A 22,687-nucleotide genomic window follows, 5' to 3' on the forward strand; every position below is an offset into this window, starting at 1 on the left:
ATCAACTGGGAAACAAACTGCACCATGTGGAAGATCCAACAGGTTCCTAACGAACCTAGAAGACACTTTTGAATGAAGAATAAAAAAAGTTATGATAAAGTAATGGGGGATTTTAAGTACCCTGACATCAACTGGGAAACAAACTGCACCATGTGGAAGATCCAACAGGTTCCTAACGAACCTAGCAGACACTTTTGTTTTCCAAAACGTAGAGAAGGGAACAAGGGGATCAGCCATATTGGACTTAATTCTCACTAACAGAGAGGAAATGATAGAAGGTGTTGAAGCCATAGGAACCCTGGGGGCAAGTGACCATCCAATATTGGAATTCAACATCATGCAAACACAAGTAGTAGAACGAAGTCAAACTAGAGACTTGGGCTTTAAGAGAGCTAATTTCACTTAGAGAGAGCTTGGTAAGAATTCCATGGATGAAAATCCTTAAGGGAAAAACAACTCAAGAAGCTTGGGAAATTTTGAAAAATGAGATTACAAAAGCCCAGTCTAGCACAATACCAATGAAGAAAAATAACAGCTCCCAAAAGAAACCAGCATGGCTGCATAAAGAACTCTCTGACAAATTGAAAGACAAAAAAAGATAAGTATAAAAAGTGGAAAGAGGGGAACATAACTAAGGCAGAATATCAGCAAATAGCCTGAGCCTGTAAAGATAATACAATACAATACAATAGCAGAGTTGGAAGGGACCTTGGAGGTCTTCTAATCCAACCCCCTGCCTAGGCAGGAAACCCTATACCGTTTCAGACAGATGGCTATCCCACATCTTCTTAAAGACCTCCAGTGTTGGGGCATTCACAACTTCTGGAGGCAAGCTGTTCCACTGATTAATTGTTCTAACTGTCAGGAATTTTCTCCTCAGTTCTAAGTTTCTTCTGTCCTTGATTTGTTTCCACCCATTGCTTCTTGTTCTACCCTCAGGTGCCTTGGAGAATAGATTGACTTCTTCTTCTTTGTGGCAACCCCTGAGATATTGGAACACTGCTATCATGTCTCCCCTAGTCCTTCTTTCTCTTAAACTAGACATACCCAGTTCCAGCAACTGTTCTTCATATGTTTTAGTCTCTAGTCCCCTAATCATCTTTGTTGCTCTTCTCTGCATTCTTCCCTAATGAAGCAATTCATTGATAATCCCAAGTAACATCCAATTCAAAATATGTACTGTCGTCTTTGGTCAGAAAATATACATACTTGATAGTTAAATGAGAATAATATTAATAAGCATTTAATATACTGCTTGGTTTGTCTGCAATGGCATATCCCAGGATATGACAAAATTCTAAAATATTTCACTTACTAAGGTTTTTGGTTGAAAGACTGAAAATTTCCAAGTAAACTGAGGAAAAGTACTTATACACTTATGAATAAACTAAAAAATTTAGATGCAAAAATACATCCCCAAAATTACATTTGGCTTATTTTCTGATGAGTTTATCCATAAGTATATATAATAATACTTTTAAAGTACCTGTATATCTGGTAGAAGTTCTCAGTTAAGCCATCCACTGATAGGCTGACACTCAAATTTTAACCCAAATCTCACAAAAATGTATAATTTTTATATTACCGACAAATTAAAAAATTATGAAAATTTGAGGGTCAGCTTATACATGCATGATACATTGTTCATAATAATTGGATTTAAAAAGTTGAGGTCGGCTGATATGTATGTAGATGAGTTTATATGGGTGAGTGCCATGCACAGGTAATAGCAGGTGAGCAATAGGTAACTGTGGGTGGGTGTCATAGGTGGGAATGGGTCATGGGTGGGAAGGGCTGGGTGGCAGTGAGGAAGCTGTAAATTTTTATCATGTGACTGCAGGGCAGTAAGCTATCAGGAATTTTGAGAGCCAGTCATACACTCGTTTTTTCAGTTACACTGTAACTTTGAACAGTTGAACAACTGGACATAAAATAAGGATTACCTGTATATGAATTCAAAAATGCCAAACCTAAGTTCCAAACTTTTAATCGTTTAAACTTTTTTCTCCTGTTAAAGTGTAGTTTTTTTTCATCTTTTTCATCTTGTATTTTTATTTAGGATCCCTAACAAACATTATTTTACAATTTGGAGAAGGTTGGCCTTAGTACTAAATTGGAGTTAAAATCTAAGATAATGACTTTGATTTTGATCAAAGTTATTTTCACCTTAGCCTTATAATTCTACACTGATTTTATTTTATATTATTTCATTATTTTATTTTAGGACCATTTACTATAAGACCATTTTAGGACCATTTTACAATGAAACTGAGTTGCTAATAAATGAGTATTGTACAGACAGCTGTACAATATTTACCATACAAATCTGTTTTGTTTCTCTCAATTTAATGCCTATATTAATCTTCATACATAATAACTATTCCCAAGATCAGCTGAAAAGAGAGAAAACAGTTATAAATTTTCTAAGTTCAGTGAACCTTTTTTTAATGTCTTTGAGTATTTGATTCCTGGCAGTTGCCTTGAGTAGTCCCTGCAGCTTTCTTGGTAAGGTTTTCCAGAAGAGGTTTGTCCTTGCCTCCTTCTTAGGGTACCTGGCCCAAGGTCACCCAGCTTCATTCATGCCGAAGGCAGAATTAGAACAGTTTCCTGCTTTCTAGCCTAATGTCTTAATCACCATACGAAACTGGTGGTTCTCATATCACTGGTGCTTCTTGAAAAGTTAACTAGCATAAGACTAGAGCATTAATGATATTTTTTTAAGTTTAAAAAGATACTGTATAAAAATATAAATGAACTGTAATTCGTTTTGGACATAAACAAATATGTCCAATTGTTTATAGTTGAAAATGATTTATTAACTTCGTCTACTCACCAAGGATTCTTTATAGTCACCATGATAATACATTTCAGACTTCACATTCCAATATGCAAAGAAGTTGTCCAATCGAACTAACTGAAATAAAATATATATATAGAAATTACTAATATATTTAAGATTATCATGGTCTAATATCTTATATGTATGCATGTTTAGGAAAGTTATTACAAATATTAATATATATTTGACAATAGTTAAATACATGTAAATGGGACTACTGAAATTAATCAAATAAAGCAGCGATCCCCAACCTTTGCAGCTTGGTGGCCCAGCAGAGGGTGTGTGTGTGTGAAGGAGAACTGAACAAGTTGAAATGCATGCAAACATGTAACAAATATTAGTTCTCAGTTGTGGACAATCACAGCAAAAAAGAATACCTCTCCCGTGTATTTATTTTTAAATACATTTGTATTATAGATAATGAAATTAACAACAAAAATAAAAACAGTGGTACCAGAATTAAAAATAATCATAATTATGTTTTAAAAGATTCATCGAATTATTCTCTGGTCATCAGGAATAATATTGGCAAAATGTATCAGAAAGTGGCTATTAGTATTTTCCAGCAGCAGAACTGATTTTTTTTTCTATTTTGTCCTACAAATGAAATTTGAATAAAACAACAATTCATCTGATGAATAAATCACTTTATTTTATCTAAAAGGAAACTAAAATTTCAAACAGCACAGCAAGATAATATTAAAATAACACTTAAAGTATATCTGCTTTAGCATGGGGTGGACAGGATAATACAACATTGTATTATTTCATTCAGTTATTTTAATTATTGGTGACCATTTTAGTCAAAATTATTGTAACTTTTGTATTTCTGGATTTATGTAATTATTATTGGCCACAGTTCCAGTGAAATTAATTTAAAAGTTTTATGTGTTGAGTTGTCCCGCAGCGAGTTTGCTGTGGCAAGTTGGCTGCAGCGAGTTAGATGTGGCAAGATATCCAATTCCATTTTCAAATGTTTTAAATATTTATATCCATTATAGCAATAGTTTTGAAAACTATGGCTCGGAATCTCTGGGACTGTCATGAGCAGGTTGGTATGTCACTGTGATTATTCTTTTAAAAAGTAACCAGCCTTCCACAAGGGGAGTAGAACGTGGTCATAATTTGCTCTAAGCTCTAGTCTTTATTTTGTCTATGTAAGTCCCAGTGGACTGCTGCAGCATAGCAAAGTCTTAGAACTCTTAAAATACATAGATTAAAACATAATTACTGAAAGTAAGAGGTATATTTATTTCTTCTTCAATCCTAACCTCAAAGCAAATTATCTTTACTTATGGGCGCTGTCACATATATTTATCTACCATTTTAATTGATCGTGATACTGAAAAAATTGCCCTACAGTTATTTTGAAACAATAATTAAATCATTATATTATATATTATATATTAACCAATATCTAAGAATAGACATAAATGTTTAAGAATATCATATATTAACTTGCATATGATTCTATGTTAAAGCATCTAGGTAGTTCATGAGGAACTGATCTGCTGGATAACTAGCAAGGTAATTCAATGTTAAGCATGAATTAGATAAATTACCCAGAATATTTCCAACAAATGTTATGGTAATTGAGACGTATGGAGGTAGAGAATCCAACAGTATATCCAACATGTTGGAAGGCAAAAGAAGGCTACTATAATGAGATATCAAACACTGTGGCAAATAAAATGGTTCATCTCAATGATCAATTATAGATTTTAGGAAGTTTTAACATAAAACTGAATGGGTCTAATGCATACTACTGCAAGTATAAAATCATTTCATTACAATGAATGAAAAAAATACACTTTTGGTATAAAGTCCTCATAATTAACACAAAGCATAGAACAAAAATAAAGTAGTCAACAATACGTTGATTTTAAAAATGTTATTGGAAGAAGATAATTCAAATTTCCTTTGAATTGGGTAGTTAAGTACGGTATATAAATAATAAGTATATATGATTATATAGCATATAATACTAAGGAGGCAAGGGTGTTGAAAGAATGAAAAAATGTGGCCTGTGTGTCTGTTCTCATTGTGCTAGTTTTGACAATAAGGAACAGGCTCTTTCAGCCCACCAAGCCCTTGGCCTTCTCACAGCCCTCACTTCCTTTCATCTTTGCTTTCCTATTTATGAGACTGAAGAAAGTTCTTGCTTGTGTAGTAGTTCATAAAAAACATTTAGCCACTTCTTCAGATTTTGATGTTTACCTGATTTTACTTACTTAATTCAAAACCAACTGAAACAATCTTTGGATCAGTTAAAAATGGGGTTGCTATACTTTATTTCTTATTTCTAGGTTTATCAGAAAAGTAAATAAATCACTATAGTTACATGTACCAATGGTCTATGAATCATTAACTGGTTATCATACTATACTAAGCCATGTAATAATTTCAATTTATTTATCAACTTTACCACCCTGAGTTCCTGAATAAAAAGCAGGTCATAAATCCAACAAACTTTTAGTCCCTTCAGTGTGTCAAAATTACCATATGCACATAAAAAACTTGCCATGTAACAATTCAGTGTAGTTGTGATTTGTGTTCAAAATGAGATTAATATGTGAAACAAACAGCAAAAGAATGAAACCTCCCTTGTGCTTTATATTAACACAAAACTCAGAAGGTGTCTCACGGCACATTCTACTCAATTGGATTTCCACCTAAGACTCTACCTTATAGAACAATTTATTGGTTGCATCTTGAATACATGGATTCCAATCCTGATCTGAAGTCTGAAATAGAAACAGAAGTTATTCTAACATTACTTTATTTATTTATGAGATAAAACAACGTTAAGATTTTCCCCAACTGTCATAAGGAACACCTAAATGAATTTGTGCAGTGTTCCATATTTAGAAGTAAATTCTGAATGAAAGAATCTTAGTCAGTTCCCAAGTATAAAAATAATCTTTCTGTGGAGACCACCCAAATTTCAGATCTTTTTTCTTTATAAATAATGCAAACAATGTTATTCAATATTCAATATTTATTCAATTTAAATCATAAAGCTTGTGCTTTAAAGGTATGTCTTGTTGACTATTGAAGTTGTCATTTAATCCTGAATTATTAAGATTAAAGAGGCTACATACACATTAAGACACTCAAAAATAGAAACAAGTTTTTAATTAAAAACCTGAGCAATGATAATACCTGTAAACTAAAATTTTCGAGTGAGATACCAAATGACAATGGAATATCTTTATTTGTGATCTGCAAAAAACAAAACACAAATATTTTTCAATAAGCAACAATGTAATACCAGTATATACAGGTATACAACATGCAGGATGTAAAATCTGTGCCTTTTATGTCACATTTGTGCCTTATAATAAAAAAAACCAGACATTTCTTGACAATTTCTCTATGTATAAGTATTGATTTTATAAACTAGAATATGAATTGCTAAGATGAATTTTGGGTTAAGATTAGTTAACTTTGTATCTTAACTATATCTTTCAGCCTAATATTTCCAACATTGTATCCTTAGTATTCTATTCTACACATACTCCTTTATGTGTATGTATTTTAGATTAGTGTACTGCTGCATAAAAGAGTACCTTCCAAATCTGAACTACATTTGTATAATTACTATGGGCTCCAGGCAGAGAAAAGCTGTGTTTATTTTTAAATCTAAGGGTAGGAATGTATATAGTCATTAGTTCTGCAATCCACTAAAACCAGAGAAAGAAGGGAAGATTCAAACATTTGCTCAAAACGATTCCCAGCATTACACCAGTACTTAAAGAAATAATTTGATATGCAACTTTGTAATCATATCATTAAAACTTTCAAAATTATGATGCAATAGACAAATAAAGACAGCACAGACTTAACTATCTCAACAATCAATTTCTTTATGGGTGAACAGAACAAAGATTATCCATGTATACAACCATCTAAAGTATCATTCACATTTTTACAACTTATCTGAATATTCTATGCACATATACTTACGTCATCTTCATATCGTATATGGATGTTGGAAATTTTCAATTGAAGGTTTCTTATAACTTGAGTAATTAGCTTTTCTATGAAAGTATCTTGCTTTTCTTGTGCTTTATCTAAATCAAGTGAATGAATACTTTATATTATTAAGCAATGGAGACTACATTTGATTTAGGAAGAAAAATAATATTCAGGAATACAGGTAACAGGTAATTCCATGTATTTTTTATTTATATATTCACATAGACATGGATACCAGAAATAGTGTAGGTAGAAATTAAACACGAGTTCCTTTGAAAGGCTGAATGCAATCATCTTTTTTTCCATCAACAGATCTGTGCCTTGTTAAACATGGAAAACTAAGAAAGGGTGCTTAGGAACTCATTTGATGTAATCATTTGAGATGACACAAGCAGCCATACTAAAGTGTGATGGAAGTTGGTCAGTCAAGCCTAAAATAGGGGTAAGAGGATAAAGAGAAGAGTGAAGAGAAATGAAAACTCAAGACAAAGGATCACTGGAATCCTTACAATTAATGGTGCCTCAGCTAAGTGAAGTGAGTTGAGATCCTTTATATAACATTTGTTACTGAAATCTAACAGGGACAAAGTTTGCTGCTGACTGAAGCAATTAAAGGACTACAGTTTGAGCCAGACTGGAAGTGAACATTATTCAGAACCTCAGTCTACAATGATTCAGCTCCACAGCATTAGAAAATGCTGCAAGCTATGATTATTTGTGATTCCACAGACACTTAATAATTCATTAAGTGGGTAAAAGGTCTACTGAATCCAAACTGAATTATACCTTTTAAGTGACTTATCAAAGGAGCAGCCAAACCTTAACATTTCATTTAACCAACAGCCTATATCCTATGGTAAAATACTTACATTTAAGCAAATGTAAAATTTGTAAGACCGGCAAATAATAAATAACAACAAATATAAGTGATAACTGTACAACTCTTGGAAATATTTTGATATATTTTGAATAAATTGCAATTCTATATTCAATATATTCAAAATAATAGATTCAATACCAAATCTAGAAAGATCCCATGATCAGAAATGTCAGAAGTGGTTGAATCTATTATTTTGAATATATTGAATATAGCATGAAATAAAACACAATGTATTCTGCATTTCAAAAGAAAGCAGCCTCAACTAGAATACTGCTAAAAGTTTTAAATGAATTTTTCAGTTTTAATTTCTAAAAATCTAAAAATTTCTAAATATTGGTAGATATAATGCACATAAGCCAAAGCTCCTTTGGTCATGTATCATTTTTAAGAAGGAAACCTAAAACATTTGAGAATCACTGGTTTAAAAGGATGAAAAACAATTACAAGCCAATAATAGAATTCAAAAGTCTAGAAACAATTTGGAATGAGATTTGCAAGTTTGTTTTAAACACTAAGCAAAATGCTTTTGCTGCTTGCCTGATTGCCTTTAGAACATTCCTAGATGGATCTTGAAGAGAGTCTTCAGAACCTTATTTGAAAAGCTTTTTGCTCTTTACATTCTTTCTTTAGGACTCCTGTAAAGGCATTCAGACAAGCAGCAAAAAGATTTCCAAGAACCCAGCTCCTGCCATGGCTGATGGCTGCATGTGTTTTGCCCTAGTCATTTTTTTCTTTTGAGTAGATTTTTTTCTTCAGCTCCTCAACCCAAGCTGCAGAAAGATTTTCTTTGCTCCCTTCCTTCCTTTCCTCTACTCTTCAATCTGGCAGTCATTCACCAAGATAAGTAACTTACAGATTCTGTCACCCTCTTTCCAGGCATTCAGTAAATTTAGCAAATGAGGTGGGAAAAGGGATCAACACTGGAAGCAGAGAGTTAGTTTCAGCACCTAATTGGTGGAGGAGTGGGAAGAAAGATCAACAAGTCTGTCCCTCCCAACTTTTCTCCCCTGTTTTCTTTATTGAAGAAATTGGATTTTGGTGGGAGGGGAAGGAAGGAAAAAGCCTCTTTTGGGATGCCTCTCCTAAAGCTGCCATCCTTGTATGCAGGTGGCTGGCTTTTCCAAAGCCTAGCACGATCCCGGAGAAATTTGCAGTCTCCCAAAGATCATCTGATCTGGGTAGAAAACTCCAAAAGCAGTTACCCTTTCCTACAAAAAAGTGTTGGAGTACCGCAAATAGTGCCTGTTTCTATGAGGCATGGAGAGCAGGCCCAAGCACTGCAAGGTCCCAATAGGATGAGAGGAGAGGTGGGGGGAACTGTAGTATCACTGTGGTTGGTTGTAAGGGAAAAGGATATGGAGGGTGCTGCAGCCACCATAACTTTGGAACAAGATTGTATGTGACCTGGGGGAGGGAGAGAGTCTGTCATAACTTCAAATGGCTATTAAGGGACTGATCAGTTGGAGTTGGAATTAAAATTGAATGACTATTGCATCTTTTCTTACCTTTGTCAGCAATCTTTTGTTTGGCATCTTCAATTCTTTGCAATTCCTTTTGTTTTGCTTCCAGCTGTTGCTTTTCTTCTTTTTCAGCATCATATTTAATACCTAACAGAATGGAATACTTTAATAATTAAACACAACTAGATTAAATCAACATTTGAAATTGCACAAATAGAAAATTAAGTCCTATTTGACTGTACTTACTCTCTGTATGAATAATATTTAATACCTATTCTTTGTACACATTCTGGCAGTAAGCAAAAGTCATCCTTCAAGAATAAAACAATGCACTAAAATAGTTTACCTATGTATAATGTGTGTGTGTGTATAATGATATGTAGGAATGAGATGATCTTTGGAGATGGAGAAAGAGCTGCAGGCTAGATAATTTCAGAAAGGGCCCTCCATGATCAAGGTGTCTCCCCTGCCAGGTAAGTAATTTCAGAAAGGGCCCTCCATAGTTTTTCAGAGAGTAAAAGGAGAAATAATTTCAATCTTTAAAAGAATGCTGTTAATGTAACTTTATAATAAAGATGGAGTTAGTACTTAAGAGTTGTGGTTGTCTGGAGCACTTCAAAGGGCTAACAATGTACCTATGGATATGTGCACCTATGACTCAATAGCCAAGAATCATAGGATATTTGCAGAACATCCTATGTCCAGAATGTAAGAGCTATGAGAGGCAAGCAGGCATTTTCATGGTGGTGTTAAGATTGCAAAATATATCATCAAATATTTGGTACGTGACAAACTATCTTTAAAAGTTCATCAAAACCTGAAGGTTTGAATTTAGGTTGTTATTCATTCATTGATTTGTAAACTGGATTATGCCTTTATTGCATAACTATTTATACCTACCATATTTTTCAGAGTATAAGATGCACCTTTTTTCCTCAAAAAAAAGAGGCTGAAAATTTTCCTCAAAAAAAAGAGGCTGAAAATCTGGGTGCATCTGATACACTGAATACAGCATTTTTTGCCTCCCGAAACCCTGCCCCCTTCACCAAAATGGCTGTGCATAGCCTTTAGGAGGCTTTCAGAGTGCTCCTGGAGGCTGGGAAGGGGAGAAATGAGCAAAAAACAGGTCATTTTTTGCTCAATGTTGCCTCCCCAGCCCCCAGGAACACTCGATAAGCCTCCTAAAGGCTATGCATGCCCTTTTGTGAAAAAAAATGGGCCCGTTTACCTGAAAAACAAGCCATTTTTGGGAAGTCTGCAGAGTGCAAAAACTTTTAAAATTTGCCTCTTCAAAAGTTTGGTGCGTCTTATACTCCGGTGAATCGTATACTCCGAAAAATACAGTACTACTTCTCATTATTTTACTTTATTGATTTACAAAGAAACCTCTTTTTTGTAGCATCAATTTATCTAGGAAATTTTGGTGAAGAATTAAGGACAATGTTCTTAAAAGTATTCTAGCATTCTTATAAAAATTCTAAGCTTAATGACCTGTTCTGAATCAGAATAGACTTTTAGAAAGAACAGGTATATCATTTGGAAGTTTTCAAATATGTTGTTAGATAAATGGTGGGGAGGCTTTATTGGTAAGAAGAAGCTAAGTTCAACTTCAGTTGATGTTTCTGATATAATCTTTTAATAAACCAAAATCTATTTCCATTGAACTATAGTCACTAACATTCTTGTAGCTGGCCTTCAGTTAAAGATTATCACTGAAGAAGGTTCAGAAGCTGCAGGCTACAGAGAAAATAGCTGTTAAAATATTGAGCAAGGTAGCTAAATAAATCCATGGGAGCTCAATCCTTAGCCTGTGAGCTACTAGACTCAATTTGGGGATCTGGTGACAAACTATCTAGCTCTAAACAGCTTAGGACCCATTTTCTTCTGAAGGGAAGTATGAACAGATTTCAAATTAGATTAGATATGTTTGCTTACCCAGAAATTGTCCACTAGACACATTTGGGATATTAATTAAACCAACAAATAATAATACTAACTGCTTCTTTCTTGCCAATCACAGACTATTTAAACTATTCAAACTATTGCATGATTAAAAATATAGAAGCAGAAATTATAATGGTTAAATGTTATTTTACATCTTTATTTTACAAAATTCAGTTCCATTTCTTAATAAACTTACTAGCTGTAGGTACTATAAGCAGAAAAACTTCATCTAAAACAGCTTCAACTGGCTGAGTATAAAGATTTTTCCATGGTATTTGCAAATTTAGCTGACCTAAAATAACAAAGAAATAGTCATTTTTAAAAAAAAAAATCAGCCATATTTTAAATCACAACTTTAAAAAACATTTAATATTATTAATATTTTCTACTTCAAAATATTTACAAATTTCATATTTAACCTTACATAAAAATTAGTTGTAAATTATACTGATAATTATATTAATCTGAGTCAAGCTAGATGATTACTCATCTTTTTTTGCTTGGAATTTAATATAAATTCAATTTATATTCCTCCTAATTTAAAACATATTATACACATATTTTTTAAAGTTGTGCAAATACTACAATAAAAAAACACTTTAGGGATGGGCAAAAGATCCTATGCACTGATCACCTCATGCACAAAACAGATTAATTCTGAGTGGTGGTATATTTCATTGAGACACAGACTTTTAATGTTTCATCTGGGGACAAATCTAGGACATGGTCATTTAATTCAGTGGTTGTTCCAAGATGTGGAAGGGAAGAAAAGAGGACTATAATAAGATTCAGCAGAGTAGGATAACCATTAAATGGAAATAAGCAAAGGAAAATGCAAAAAAATTAATGGGAGGAACAGGCAGGTTTGCTGGTTAGGTTTATGGAGCATTAGGTGTGTGTCACGAAGGGAAAACAAATAATGGGAAGATGAGAGTAACGTGCACCAGCCTTGCCCTATTTTTCCTACTTTTGGAATTTGTCTCAGCTGAAATATAAAATGTACAATACTTTCCACCTTCTGAGTCAGCTGGACCATGGCATTTCCAGAACAATCCAGCTGAATGTTCAAGCTACAATGTACTTGTAGCTTACCATTCTCCCATTACCATTAAATGTTTCTAAAACCATAGACTGTGAATATAAATCTGAACTTTATTTCCCCTATATGTATAAAAGCACAATATAGCACTACTTTACTCATGCTTGCAGTAATTTGCTTACAATTTAGGGGAGGGGGAAGACCAGTGAAGTTTTTTTCATATATTATTAATATATTAATATATCATATATTAATATAATATATTATTTCATATATTATTAAGTTTGTGCACTGTCCAATTCTCAATTATTTTGGAGGTTCACATCTTACAACCGTAAAAAGAATAAGAAATAGTTAATAATAATAATAATAATAATAATAATAATAATAATAATAATATCCTCTGACGTTACCTTAACAGTTCCTAGGTCCTTGGTAGCTGTTGAACTACCAACCAGCCCCAAAGGCTGTGAATCTCACCAAAGATTAACCAAATAATAATAATAATAATAATACATAATAATACACCAGACATCACACTGGTTGAGAAAAATAAGGTCACAATCATAGACATCGCAATACCAGGTGATAGCAGGGTCGCCGAGAAGGAACATGAAAAAATCGCAAGATACCAGGACTTAAAAATCGAAATTCAACGACTATGGCACAAACCAGCAGTGGTAATTCCAGTGGTAATTGGCACACTGGGTGCTATTCCAAAAGCACTGGAATTACATTTAAAACAGTTAAAAATTGACAAAATCACCATCAGTCAAATGCAAAAAGCTGCACTGCTTGGATCTGCACGTATATTACGAAAATACGTTACGACGTCCTAGGCCCCTGGGTGGGGCCCGACTAGTAACCAATGCCAAATCCAGCGAAACAACTGGCCGCTGTGATACAATTGTATAATAATAATAATAATAATAATAATAATAATAATAATAATAATAATATGCAAACTGGTAGGAGCAAAAAACAAATCCACACAACCAAAAGGGGACTTCAATCATGCTTGCCCAAGATTTGGCAAAGAGATGGGCTTTCAAAGCCATTAGAAACACCAGCAAGAAAGGAGACAATCAAATCTCAGAGGGCACTTCATTTCCTAGAGGAGGCACTCTTCCAGAGACCCAACAGATGGCACTGTTTAATTGAAGGAATCCAAAGTGCCCAAAATTGGCTAGGTAGATAACACTGGAGATACTGGAAATGCGTGTCCCTCAAGTAATGAAGTCCTATGCCATGTAGGACTTTACAGATAACAACCAACTCCCATAATGACTACTAACTTATTGAAAGCACATCCTCAATATTTGAATCTAAATTCAATAAAAAATAGATACATAAAATATAGCAGATACAGTAGTCCTCGGCTTACAACAGGTAATTTAGTGACCATTCAAAACTACAACGGCACTGAAAGGAGTGACATATGACAGTTTTTCCACACTTACAACTGTTGTATCTTCCCCCTGGTCATGTGATCAAAATTTGGAATCTTGGCATCTGACTCATATTTATGATGATTGTAGTGATCACCTTTTGTGATTTTCTGACAAGCAAAGTCAATGGGGAAGCCGGATTCACTTAATATCCATGTTATTTGTAAAGCACTGTAAAGTGGTATATAAGTCTAAATGCTGTTGCTATTATTAAATTAACAACTTAACAATTGTGGCAAGAAAGGTTACAAAATGGAGCAAAGCTCACTTAACAAATGTCTCACTGAGCAACAGAAATTCTGGGCTCAACTGTGGTCATAAATCAAGGACTATCTGTATATAAAGAAGTCAGATTAGATTAACCAAGAATACAAGTAGATATTTTATGTATTCAATACAATTAATAATCTGCTAATTAACCAAAATGGTGAACCATAATAGGTAACATATTTTTACCCTATTATTATGTTGTCTACTATGGTTCACTGTTTTGGATAATAGCTGCATGATGAACCAATGCATTTCTAATACTATGTCTTTAAAAATACAAATTTAATTAATTATTGTAAGAAGCTTGGGAATTCTACTTACCAATATGACCTGCTTTAACTTTAAAGGGGACATCAAATTGATACTGTAAAGATAAATGTTTTAATTATATTTCAATGACTAAAACATTATTATTTTAACAGCATAGAGTCTAGAATGTGCATAAATATTTTAATTAATTACCAAGACAGCATAAAAACACGTATTTATGAAGGACTATGATGCAAAAAGCACTTTAGTACTTACCAATGCATTTTCTTTTATTTCAAGATTTTTAAGTGCTACAGCTCCTATTAAAAAATTTGGGGGGAAAAATCATAATCAGAGAACAAACTTAATTTACAACATTTCAATAGTCAGCAAACACATTTACATTGCTCAAACCAAACTACACATTACACAAGAGTTCCAGGAACATTATCATACCAGTATGTATATGTGAAATGCACTATAGCAATATGCAGCAAGAAGGTCTGTGTAGTTGCATGATAATCTTGGGGGGAACACTGCAGAGAAAAATGAGGCCTTGCTGGATTTCTTTGAATTGAAAACTAAAACTCCCCATCCATCACTGGGCTACAGTACAAATAAACTTTTTCTTTCTTTCTGATGAGGTTGCCATGATATTGCTATTTACCAAGATATAACACCAGAAGGATTGTAAATTCAATCTCCATTATTTTAAAAGGATATCTCCTTTCTTTAAAAATTAATGCTTAAGAACATATTTTGTTTAAAAATGCTTTCTAAATTAACAAGTCAGTATAGCATGCTAAAAATTATTGTCATTTAAAAATACATCCTATGGATTTTTATCCTTTATAATGCAAGTACCGTATTTAATATAAGACACACTGGAGTGTAAGATGCAGCAAGGTTTTAAAGAGGAATTTTTAAAAAAAAAGTTTTTTGCACTCTGCAAACCTCCCGAAAACGGCCCGTTTTTCATGAAAATTGACCTTTTTTTTTTTCAAAAAAGGGCATGAATAGCCCTTAGGAGGCTTGTAGAATGTTCCGGGGGGGAGTGCCCCCCAAAATGTGCAAAAAAGCCCATTTTTCACAAAAATGGGCCGTTCCCCCCCCCAAAAAAAGGGCATGGATAGTTTTTAGGAAGGTTATAGAGTGCTGCTCGGGGCTGGGGGGGGGGGGTAGAGCTGTTTTTTTGCTTATTTATGCTTTCCCCAGCCCCCAGGAGCTCTCTGAAAACCTTCTAAAAGCTATGCACGGCCATTTTGATGAAGGAGGTGGGGTTCTGGGAGGCAAAAAAACTGTATTCAGTGTATGAGGCATCCAGATTTTCAGCCTTTTTGAAGGAAAAAGGTGTGTCTTATACTCTGAAAAATACGGTAAGTGTAGATGAGCATCTATTACTGGCATCTTCCTCATTACACATAGGATCAAGAGCATTCAGATTTGGTCCAATGACTTTTCCATTGTCCTTTTCAGCCTTTTACTACTGTACAATACCACCAACAACTTTTTTTAGTGAAAGAAAGATTAAAAGTTATAGAAATGTTTTAGTAAGCATATATATAAAATTAGAGAAAATAACAAGAAAATTTCAACAGTCTGTAAAGAAAATCTAGCAATTTTTATAAACTGTTAAGTTTTAGCACAAAAAAAAGTCATGTTCTTCAGGACTGCACTTGTAGGAGTACACCTAAATCTGTTTGCACTCACAATCTCAGCATACAGTCAAAGATATATAAACACACACAACCATCTGCCCATATATTATATGTGCACACATTTGTATGTGTTTATGTAAATTGTATTTTATATAAACTGCCATCCCCATGCCACCAAAACAATGATTTTCTGTTTCTTCACCAAGAGGAAAAGAGAATCTAAGGGCTTTTTGTTTTCTTCTAGCAAAAAAGAAAATCAGTTTTATATTGGCTAGCCACAACAGTGAAGGATTTTGCTTCCCTTTTAATAAAAGGTCATCTGATACAGGTTTTCTGAGTAGGTGACTGATGGGCAGATGAGTGGAGGAGGTTGCATGGAACACTATACTGGTACCTTCCAAAGGCCGGGTGCAGTTCTCAGGCATAGAAATGCACCTTTGAAAAGAGAATTGCCCATGTAAATTCATTCTGTATCTATTTCTAGATAATCACACATGCAGACATAAAAACCACTCCCTGAATCCACTGAAAAAATATCCAAAGCCTGCAGACAGCAATGCCTTTAATAAAGTCAACTAATAGTCAGAGAATGAATTATTTATCTGCTGGGCCACAGAAGTTGGCACATTATTAAAATCACAACTTCTGTAACTTGTAAATTTTAAGATGAAGTGCAGACTTAAATTAGCTTCAGCTAGCTGTTAAGCTGGTTTCATGTTGCACTCAGATGCCAGGAAAAGTCACCTTGGTTGATGTCACATTTGTAATAAGTCAAGTAAGTAGAAATTATATAGTTCTTATCTATATAGTGATAAGGGGATATAAGAAAGAAAAATTAATCCAAAGTGTTGATCTTCACATAAAATAACCTGGAGAATAATTTTAGACAGGGCACTTAGTGATCTGGCAAGTAATAGCAAGAGCAGTGATACATACCAGAAAGACTAGTGTGCTTTTTATTGTCATTTACTAACTGAATGATCATAATTTAGTTTTCACTAAAGTTTAACATTTTTTTCTGATACACTTAATATAATATTATGTGTCATTTATATTGCATCTTCATAATATATGAAACTGCTTTGTTGGCTACCTTCACATGAAAACCACTTACAACAAAGATGATGGAAAACATGAACAATGGAATAATTAGTTAAGGAGTGCAGTAAGAAAATCAACAAAGACATCCACAGAAAAAGCTATAAGGTCCTCTTAAAGGCTACATGAACAAGACCAAATAATATTCTTGGGGCAAAATAAGCATTTCCCAACAATGAAACATCAATAGAACATTCAGTTGTATCAACCATACTTATCAACTACAATGTTAATCCAGAAAACATGAGCTCATCTAATATTAGGTGATGGAAAAGTTTGAGTAAGTGTGAGCAAGTATTAAAATACAGAGATAATGAAAACATGATGCAAAATTCTATTGCATAATCAAGTTATATTGTTGAAATGTATAGCAATGAACTATGTCGTTTTCAGGCAACCCAGTAGAAGAAAAAATCTGTAATCTAACTGAAATGTAACCAGAATTTACCCTAGTCCTTCCTGTGACAGACCAAAGCTCTCTTTTTAACCAAATGGAAATCCAGAGCAAATACTGTAATAATGCTTCCTCTGGAGCTGTGTGTTCCATTGGCAATATTTCCCTCCCAATCCCACTTCTGGTGGGATTTTCTCCTTTCTCTCCAGAAGACAAGCCACTAAACAGACTTTTTCCTCCTTATATCGGGCATTTTCTTCTTCCATACTGTAAATAGTCAATGTTGACAGATGAAAACCAAACATAATGGTGGAACAAATCTCTTATTTTGGGTATCTTCTATGGAGAGACAACTTCAGGGAAAGAAAGGAGACAGTTCTGGTGCCACATATTGCATGAAAATTATTGTAATGAAGGGGTACGGTGACCAGTCACGTGGGATGGGGCCAACTCTTATTTTCTGAGCTAGAACTTGAACCAATTGTTGCACTTACTAAACTAAGCATCTACCTGAAAATGTCAGGTTTAGAATATAGGACTTTATGAATAAAAGTATAGGTACTATCACTGAGTTTCACTATTTCCCCCACACATACACAGAAGAAAGTAGTAAAAAGTATGTTAGAAAACAGGGACAAAATTACTACTACCTTTCAAACTTGAAGATAAGTGCTGTATCATTTGAGCAAATTCCCTAACCAATGATTTAATATGTAATGCTGTTGTATTTATAGTTGCATGGATTCTCTTACTGGTATTTCAACCACTCTAAATTTAAACACCAGTATAGTACAATATATCCCTGACCACAAATAACAGTGTTAGGTATGCTTTTCTAGTATTCTCTTTTTTCTATTCTCTTATTTCCAATACTATTTATAAGAGAAATGGTAGCTTGCTCCCTGCGCTCTGTTTAACTATGATGCTCTTTGAAATATTTATTAAGATCATATTAGTTTGCAAAAAATATATATACTATCTAAGTACAGATTGAAAATGCATTTCATATGTTCCAAAATCACTAATTAATATCAAGAGCTGTCTATAACATACAAAAAGGGGGGGGGGGGAAACCAAGTTGTTTTTTAAAATTTAATATGCACAGCATATTAAGAGCTACAGAATATTTCACTCTCTTCCCTGCAGCAAATTTAAATTCACCTCTTCCTCTCAAGCAACCTGATTTTCCCCCCAATACAAGTAGTCCTCAAGTTAACAACAGTTCATTTAGTGACCATTTGAAGTTACAAGAGCATTGAAAAGAATGATTTATGATCATTTATGAACACTTACAATTGTTGTAGCATTCCCATGGGTCATATGATCAAAATTCAGACGCTTGGCAACTGACTAATATTTATGATTGCAGTATCTTGAGGTCATGTGGTCACCTTTTGTTACCTTCTGACAAGCAAACTCAATGGGGAAGCCAGATTCACTTAACAAACTTGTTACTAACTTAACAACTGTAGTGATCCACTTAACAACTGTATCAAGAAAAGCCGTAAAATGGGGCAAAACTCACTTAACAAATGTATCACTTAGCAGCAGAAATATTGGGATCAATTGTGGTTGTAATTTGAGGACTACTTGTACTTTAATAGTAGGCTGCCAAAAGGACTTATATAGGGCAGAATAGGTTCTCAGAGTAGGAAACTCCCAAATGGCCTCAATTTGGTTCACATGAGCCACTCAAGAAGACATTAGAAATTGCTCTGAAAAAGTACCTTTATTTTACTGACATTATTTATTTAGCATAAGAAAGAAAATAAACCTAACATATTAAAAAATTGTAGACATCTTGGAATACTTCTACTTCAACTACCTACCCAGAGCATACATCCTTTAAGAAATATTCATATATGAGAATGTGAGAACTGTTTAAATCTGTGAAGGCAAACCTATGGCATGCGTGCCAGAAGTGACACACAGAGCCCTCTGTGGGCATATGTGCCATCGCCAGCTGCTCTTCTGGTTTCGTATTTCCTATTTCCTCTGTAATTGTTTTGGACCAAAAAAAGAGAAAATTGATAAAATCAACGGCCTAGCATAAGAAAATATTTCACCCATCTATGGATTATCAACCAAAGGCCAAATATATTGAACAAAGCAAACAATTCAGCAACTCCAAGGTATTCATATCCTAAAATGAGTAACTACTATGTTCAGAGAATTACAAATATATATTCCACGTGGTACATATTCAATTTCTTAAAGCACATTGCCAAAACTACATCTAGCTTGAATTACTACCTCAGTAACAAATTGGGAGTTCAATGAAAGAATTGTGATTGAAAACAAGTCAAATTGCAGAGACATACCAGTAGTCCTCAACTTACAACCACAGCTGAGCCCAAAATCTGTCGTTAAGTGAGACATTTGCTAAGTCAGCTTTGCCCCACTTTACGATTTTTCTTGCCACTGTTGTTCAGTGAAGCACTGCAGTTGGTAAGTTAGTTAGTAACCTGGTTGTTAAGTGAATCTGGCTTCCTCATTGACTTTGCTTGACAGGTTGCAAAAGGTGCTGACCCCGGGAGAAGCAAAGATAATAAATAGAACCAATTGCCAAGCATCTGAACTTTGATCACATGATGGGGGGGGGGGTTGCTACAAAAGTTGTAACTATGAAAAACGATTATGTCACTTCTTTCAATGACTTTGAACAGTCACAACAAAACTGCTGTAAACTGAGAACTACCTGCATTAGGTATAACACACATATAAGTGTTTCTTATCATTATTCTTGAATGACAATAAAATAAAATTGTCACTGCAAGATTTTGTTCCATTGCCTACTCTCTGAAAAAGCAATCCATAGGCTCTCATTCTACAAGGACCTACCAGATTTTGCTTATGGAGATTCTCAATCATCCAGATGATAGTTGTGCCAAAGGTGCTTTTTCAAGAAGCAACTGGATTTCCGAGGGTGAGGGGTGTTGTCTTTTCTCCCCCCTCCCCTTTCTCATTCAAGAAGCTTCTTCAAAAGCACCTTTCAGACTACAAGTCTTTGAAAACATGGTCCACTCCCAGGACTGGAGTTTGATTATCTGCTGACTTTCTGCAAGGGAATGTGTATTTACTCCTGTTGCACGTAATTGTTATATTTTTGTTTTCTTTAATTATGTGACAAGTTTCATTCGGGAGTCAGGCACCTTCTAAAATTATGAAATAAATGAACTTGCTAATAATGAATATAAGCAAAGCAGCGTATTAGCCGAAGGCCACAGTATTAGGTTCCAATGCAGTACTTAGGTTCCCACACCCACTCAAACAAAATCGCCACAAACAGAACGAGAAGCGCAGTACACGGTTTTACACCTCGTTTAATACAACCGCCTCTTTATTCTCGAGTACACTGGAACGAGGCTTTAACTTCTCTCCTACGGTCTCCCTTTAAAGGAGAGTCACTTCCAAAAAAAGAGCAAACACGGGAGAAGTCAAGGCATGACACGTGACAAGAAGGCCTGGCCGTGCTGGAAGGAAACCAACTCTAAGCAATTCAGCTAGAGACCGCTCGCGGGGCTTCGCTCGCCCAGGAAGAACGAGAGTCCGCCCCGGTTCTTCTTGTCTCGGGCAGAACCGTGCTCGCCTTCCCTCAGCGACACAAATCACGCGGGCGAGCAGGCGCGCCAGGAGGCTGGCCGCGCGTGCCCTGCGAAGAGGAGAAGCCCGGCCACCGCCTCCTGAAGAGTAAGGTGCTTTCCGAGATTAAGGGGGTCTGGGCGAGGCCGGGCTGGGCTCCAACCCGGCCGTGGCCTCTGGCTTACCTCCCCAAATGCCCAGCTGAAGCTGGGAACTATCCAGGTTCACCACATAATCGCCCAGGAACCGATTCAGAACGTCCACCACCACCGATTCGAAGACCATCCTCGAAAGCGGGAGGACTCGCTCGCCCCCCTTTCGGCCAGTTCTAAATGTCGCCTGACGGGGGGAAAAATACCCCCAAACCCCGGGAAGTTCCCCGCTCCCGCCGGTCAGTCCACTCTCTCTCCTCCAAACAGGGTGGCGCCCCGGGCCTCGGGTCGGCGTGTTCCGCTGTAGTGTACTCCCGACTCGCCTAGCTTAGCGCGCAGGCGCGGAAGGGAATGCGATGGGACCGAAAGCGAGAGTCCTTCCCCGCCCGGCTAGTGTGGAGGTGGCGTCTCAGTCTCGCCTCACCCGGAACCGGCGACGCCGCGCCTTTGGGAAGGCTCGGGTCTCGCGCGCGCCTTCAACGGGTGGAAGGGCTGGGTTCTTCTTCGTCGCACGAGATTGGCGGTTAAAACTGCTCCTCCAGCTGCACGGGAGTGCGAGTGGAGGCGGCCGTCAACCCCTAAACGTAGCGATGGAGTTGTCTTCCCCCTTTGCCGGCTTTGCCCCCTTCCTCCCCCACGGCCCGCTGAATGGACGCGTGGGTGAACAGCTTCACAAGAGCCGAAGGTCCTGTCCCACCCGACATGAGCGCACGGAGACCCTCGGCCGGTCTGTCATGCTGTGTAGAAACTGAGCTGCTGCCTCCGTAAAAAATTGCAGGGGAAGCTGAAATTTTGGGATGTGATTCTAAGGGGCAAGTGTGTCTATTCCGCTTGAGCTACTTTCTTATGTAAATAAGGATTGAACAGCGTACAAAAGAGGTTGTGGATTGTAATCCTTTCATGCTGGGGCAGGGCGTGATTTTACAGCTACTTCATAGATGCATGTTTTTTTTCTATAGTATTAGTATTGTTAATAGGATTCTTTTTAAAATCATCTGGATTATTAAACAATCTTAATCTTGTCGGCTGCTGGAAATACTCCAGAAAATGTGTTTTAAATTAGTAATATTTTTATAGCATTAGCTGGCTGATCTGCTGAAAGAGGGGGGCACCTTTTGTTCAGAATAGTTTGTGGAATTGAGACAAGTGGTTCTCAAGCATTGACACACCCATCAAAAGTAGTTTACAGTGAAATTTAACATCATGCCCTAACTACATCCTCGTGTTTCCTCTCAAAATGAATTGTCATTGCCCTGATCTCATTCCCAGTAATGAGTGAAATATATTTAATCATTAGTTGTACTAGCTATAAAGAGGCATTTTTCTCATAAGTCCATATTATTTCAACCATAGCTACAAAGTGCAAATTAGTATTGCTTATTATTTTGAAATCAGTAACCTATTGTGGGGAACAAAAGTGAATTTGGGAAGTGGCACATCTATCCAGTGTTCACAAGACAGACACCTCTTGCATTCCTGACAACAGCAGAGATCCAGCAACACTTGGTTTCTGGCTTTGTCAGGCCTAAAGAACCATGAACAACACATGGACTTACTTCTGAACAGTTTCTTTATTGTTGCTCACCTACAATCTTGCTAGACTACAGCAATTACCTGCAATAATTATAGATATAGTCGTAGTCCTTGACTTATGATCACAATTGATCCAGAGGTGGGCTTAACTTACCTTTAGCAA

At 35.7% G+C, this 22,687-nt stretch overlaps 1 protein-coding gene across 4 annotated transcripts in view; it reads right to left on the reverse strand.

Moving 5' to 3' along the window:
- Nucleotides 1–21,318, reverse strand: part of VPS13A (vacuolar protein sorting 13 homolog A) — a 109,807-nt gene extending 88,489 nt beyond the window's left edge. For 3 of the 4 annotated variants that reach the window (XM_087715963.1, XM_087715962.1, XM_087715964.1), the window contains exons 1-9: nucleotides 21,025–21,317; nucleotides 14,384–14,427; nucleotides 14,180–14,222; nucleotides 11,298–11,393; nucleotides 9,203–9,304; nucleotides 6,806–6,912; nucleotides 6,002–6,061; nucleotides 5,524–5,583; nucleotides 2,834–2,914 (exon numbers count right to left, since the gene is read on the reverse strand). In XM_087715963.1, the coding sequence (XP_087572089.1) occupies nucleotides 2,834–2,914; nucleotides 5,524–5,583; nucleotides 6,002–6,061; nucleotides 6,806–6,912; nucleotides 9,203–9,304; nucleotides 11,298–11,393; nucleotides 14,180–14,222; nucleotides 14,384–14,427; nucleotides 21,025–21,124 (693 nt within the window). In that variant the 5' untranslated portion in view covers nucleotides 21,125–21,317. Of the gene's footprint in view, nucleotides 1–2,833; nucleotides 2,915–5,523; nucleotides 5,584–6,001; nucleotides 6,062–6,805; nucleotides 6,913–9,202; nucleotides 9,305–11,297; nucleotides 11,394–14,179; nucleotides 14,223–14,383; nucleotides 14,428–21,024 lie in introns of all 4 variants that reach the window. The other variant, XM_087715965.1, reaches the window with a different exon arrangement.
- Between the last annotated feature and the right edge of the window lie 1,369 nt (nucleotides 21,319–22,687).

This window comes from Thamnophis sirtalis, unplaced genomic scaffold (assembly GCF_051295495.1).
Source record: "Thamnophis sirtalis isolate CommonGarterSnake01/CBP01778 unplaced genomic scaffold, rThaSir2_p1.2 scaffold_5, whole genome shotgun sequence".
Classification (NCBI taxonomy): domain Eukaryota; kingdom Metazoa; phylum Chordata; class Lepidosauria; order Squamata; family Natricidae; genus Thamnophis; species Thamnophis sirtalis.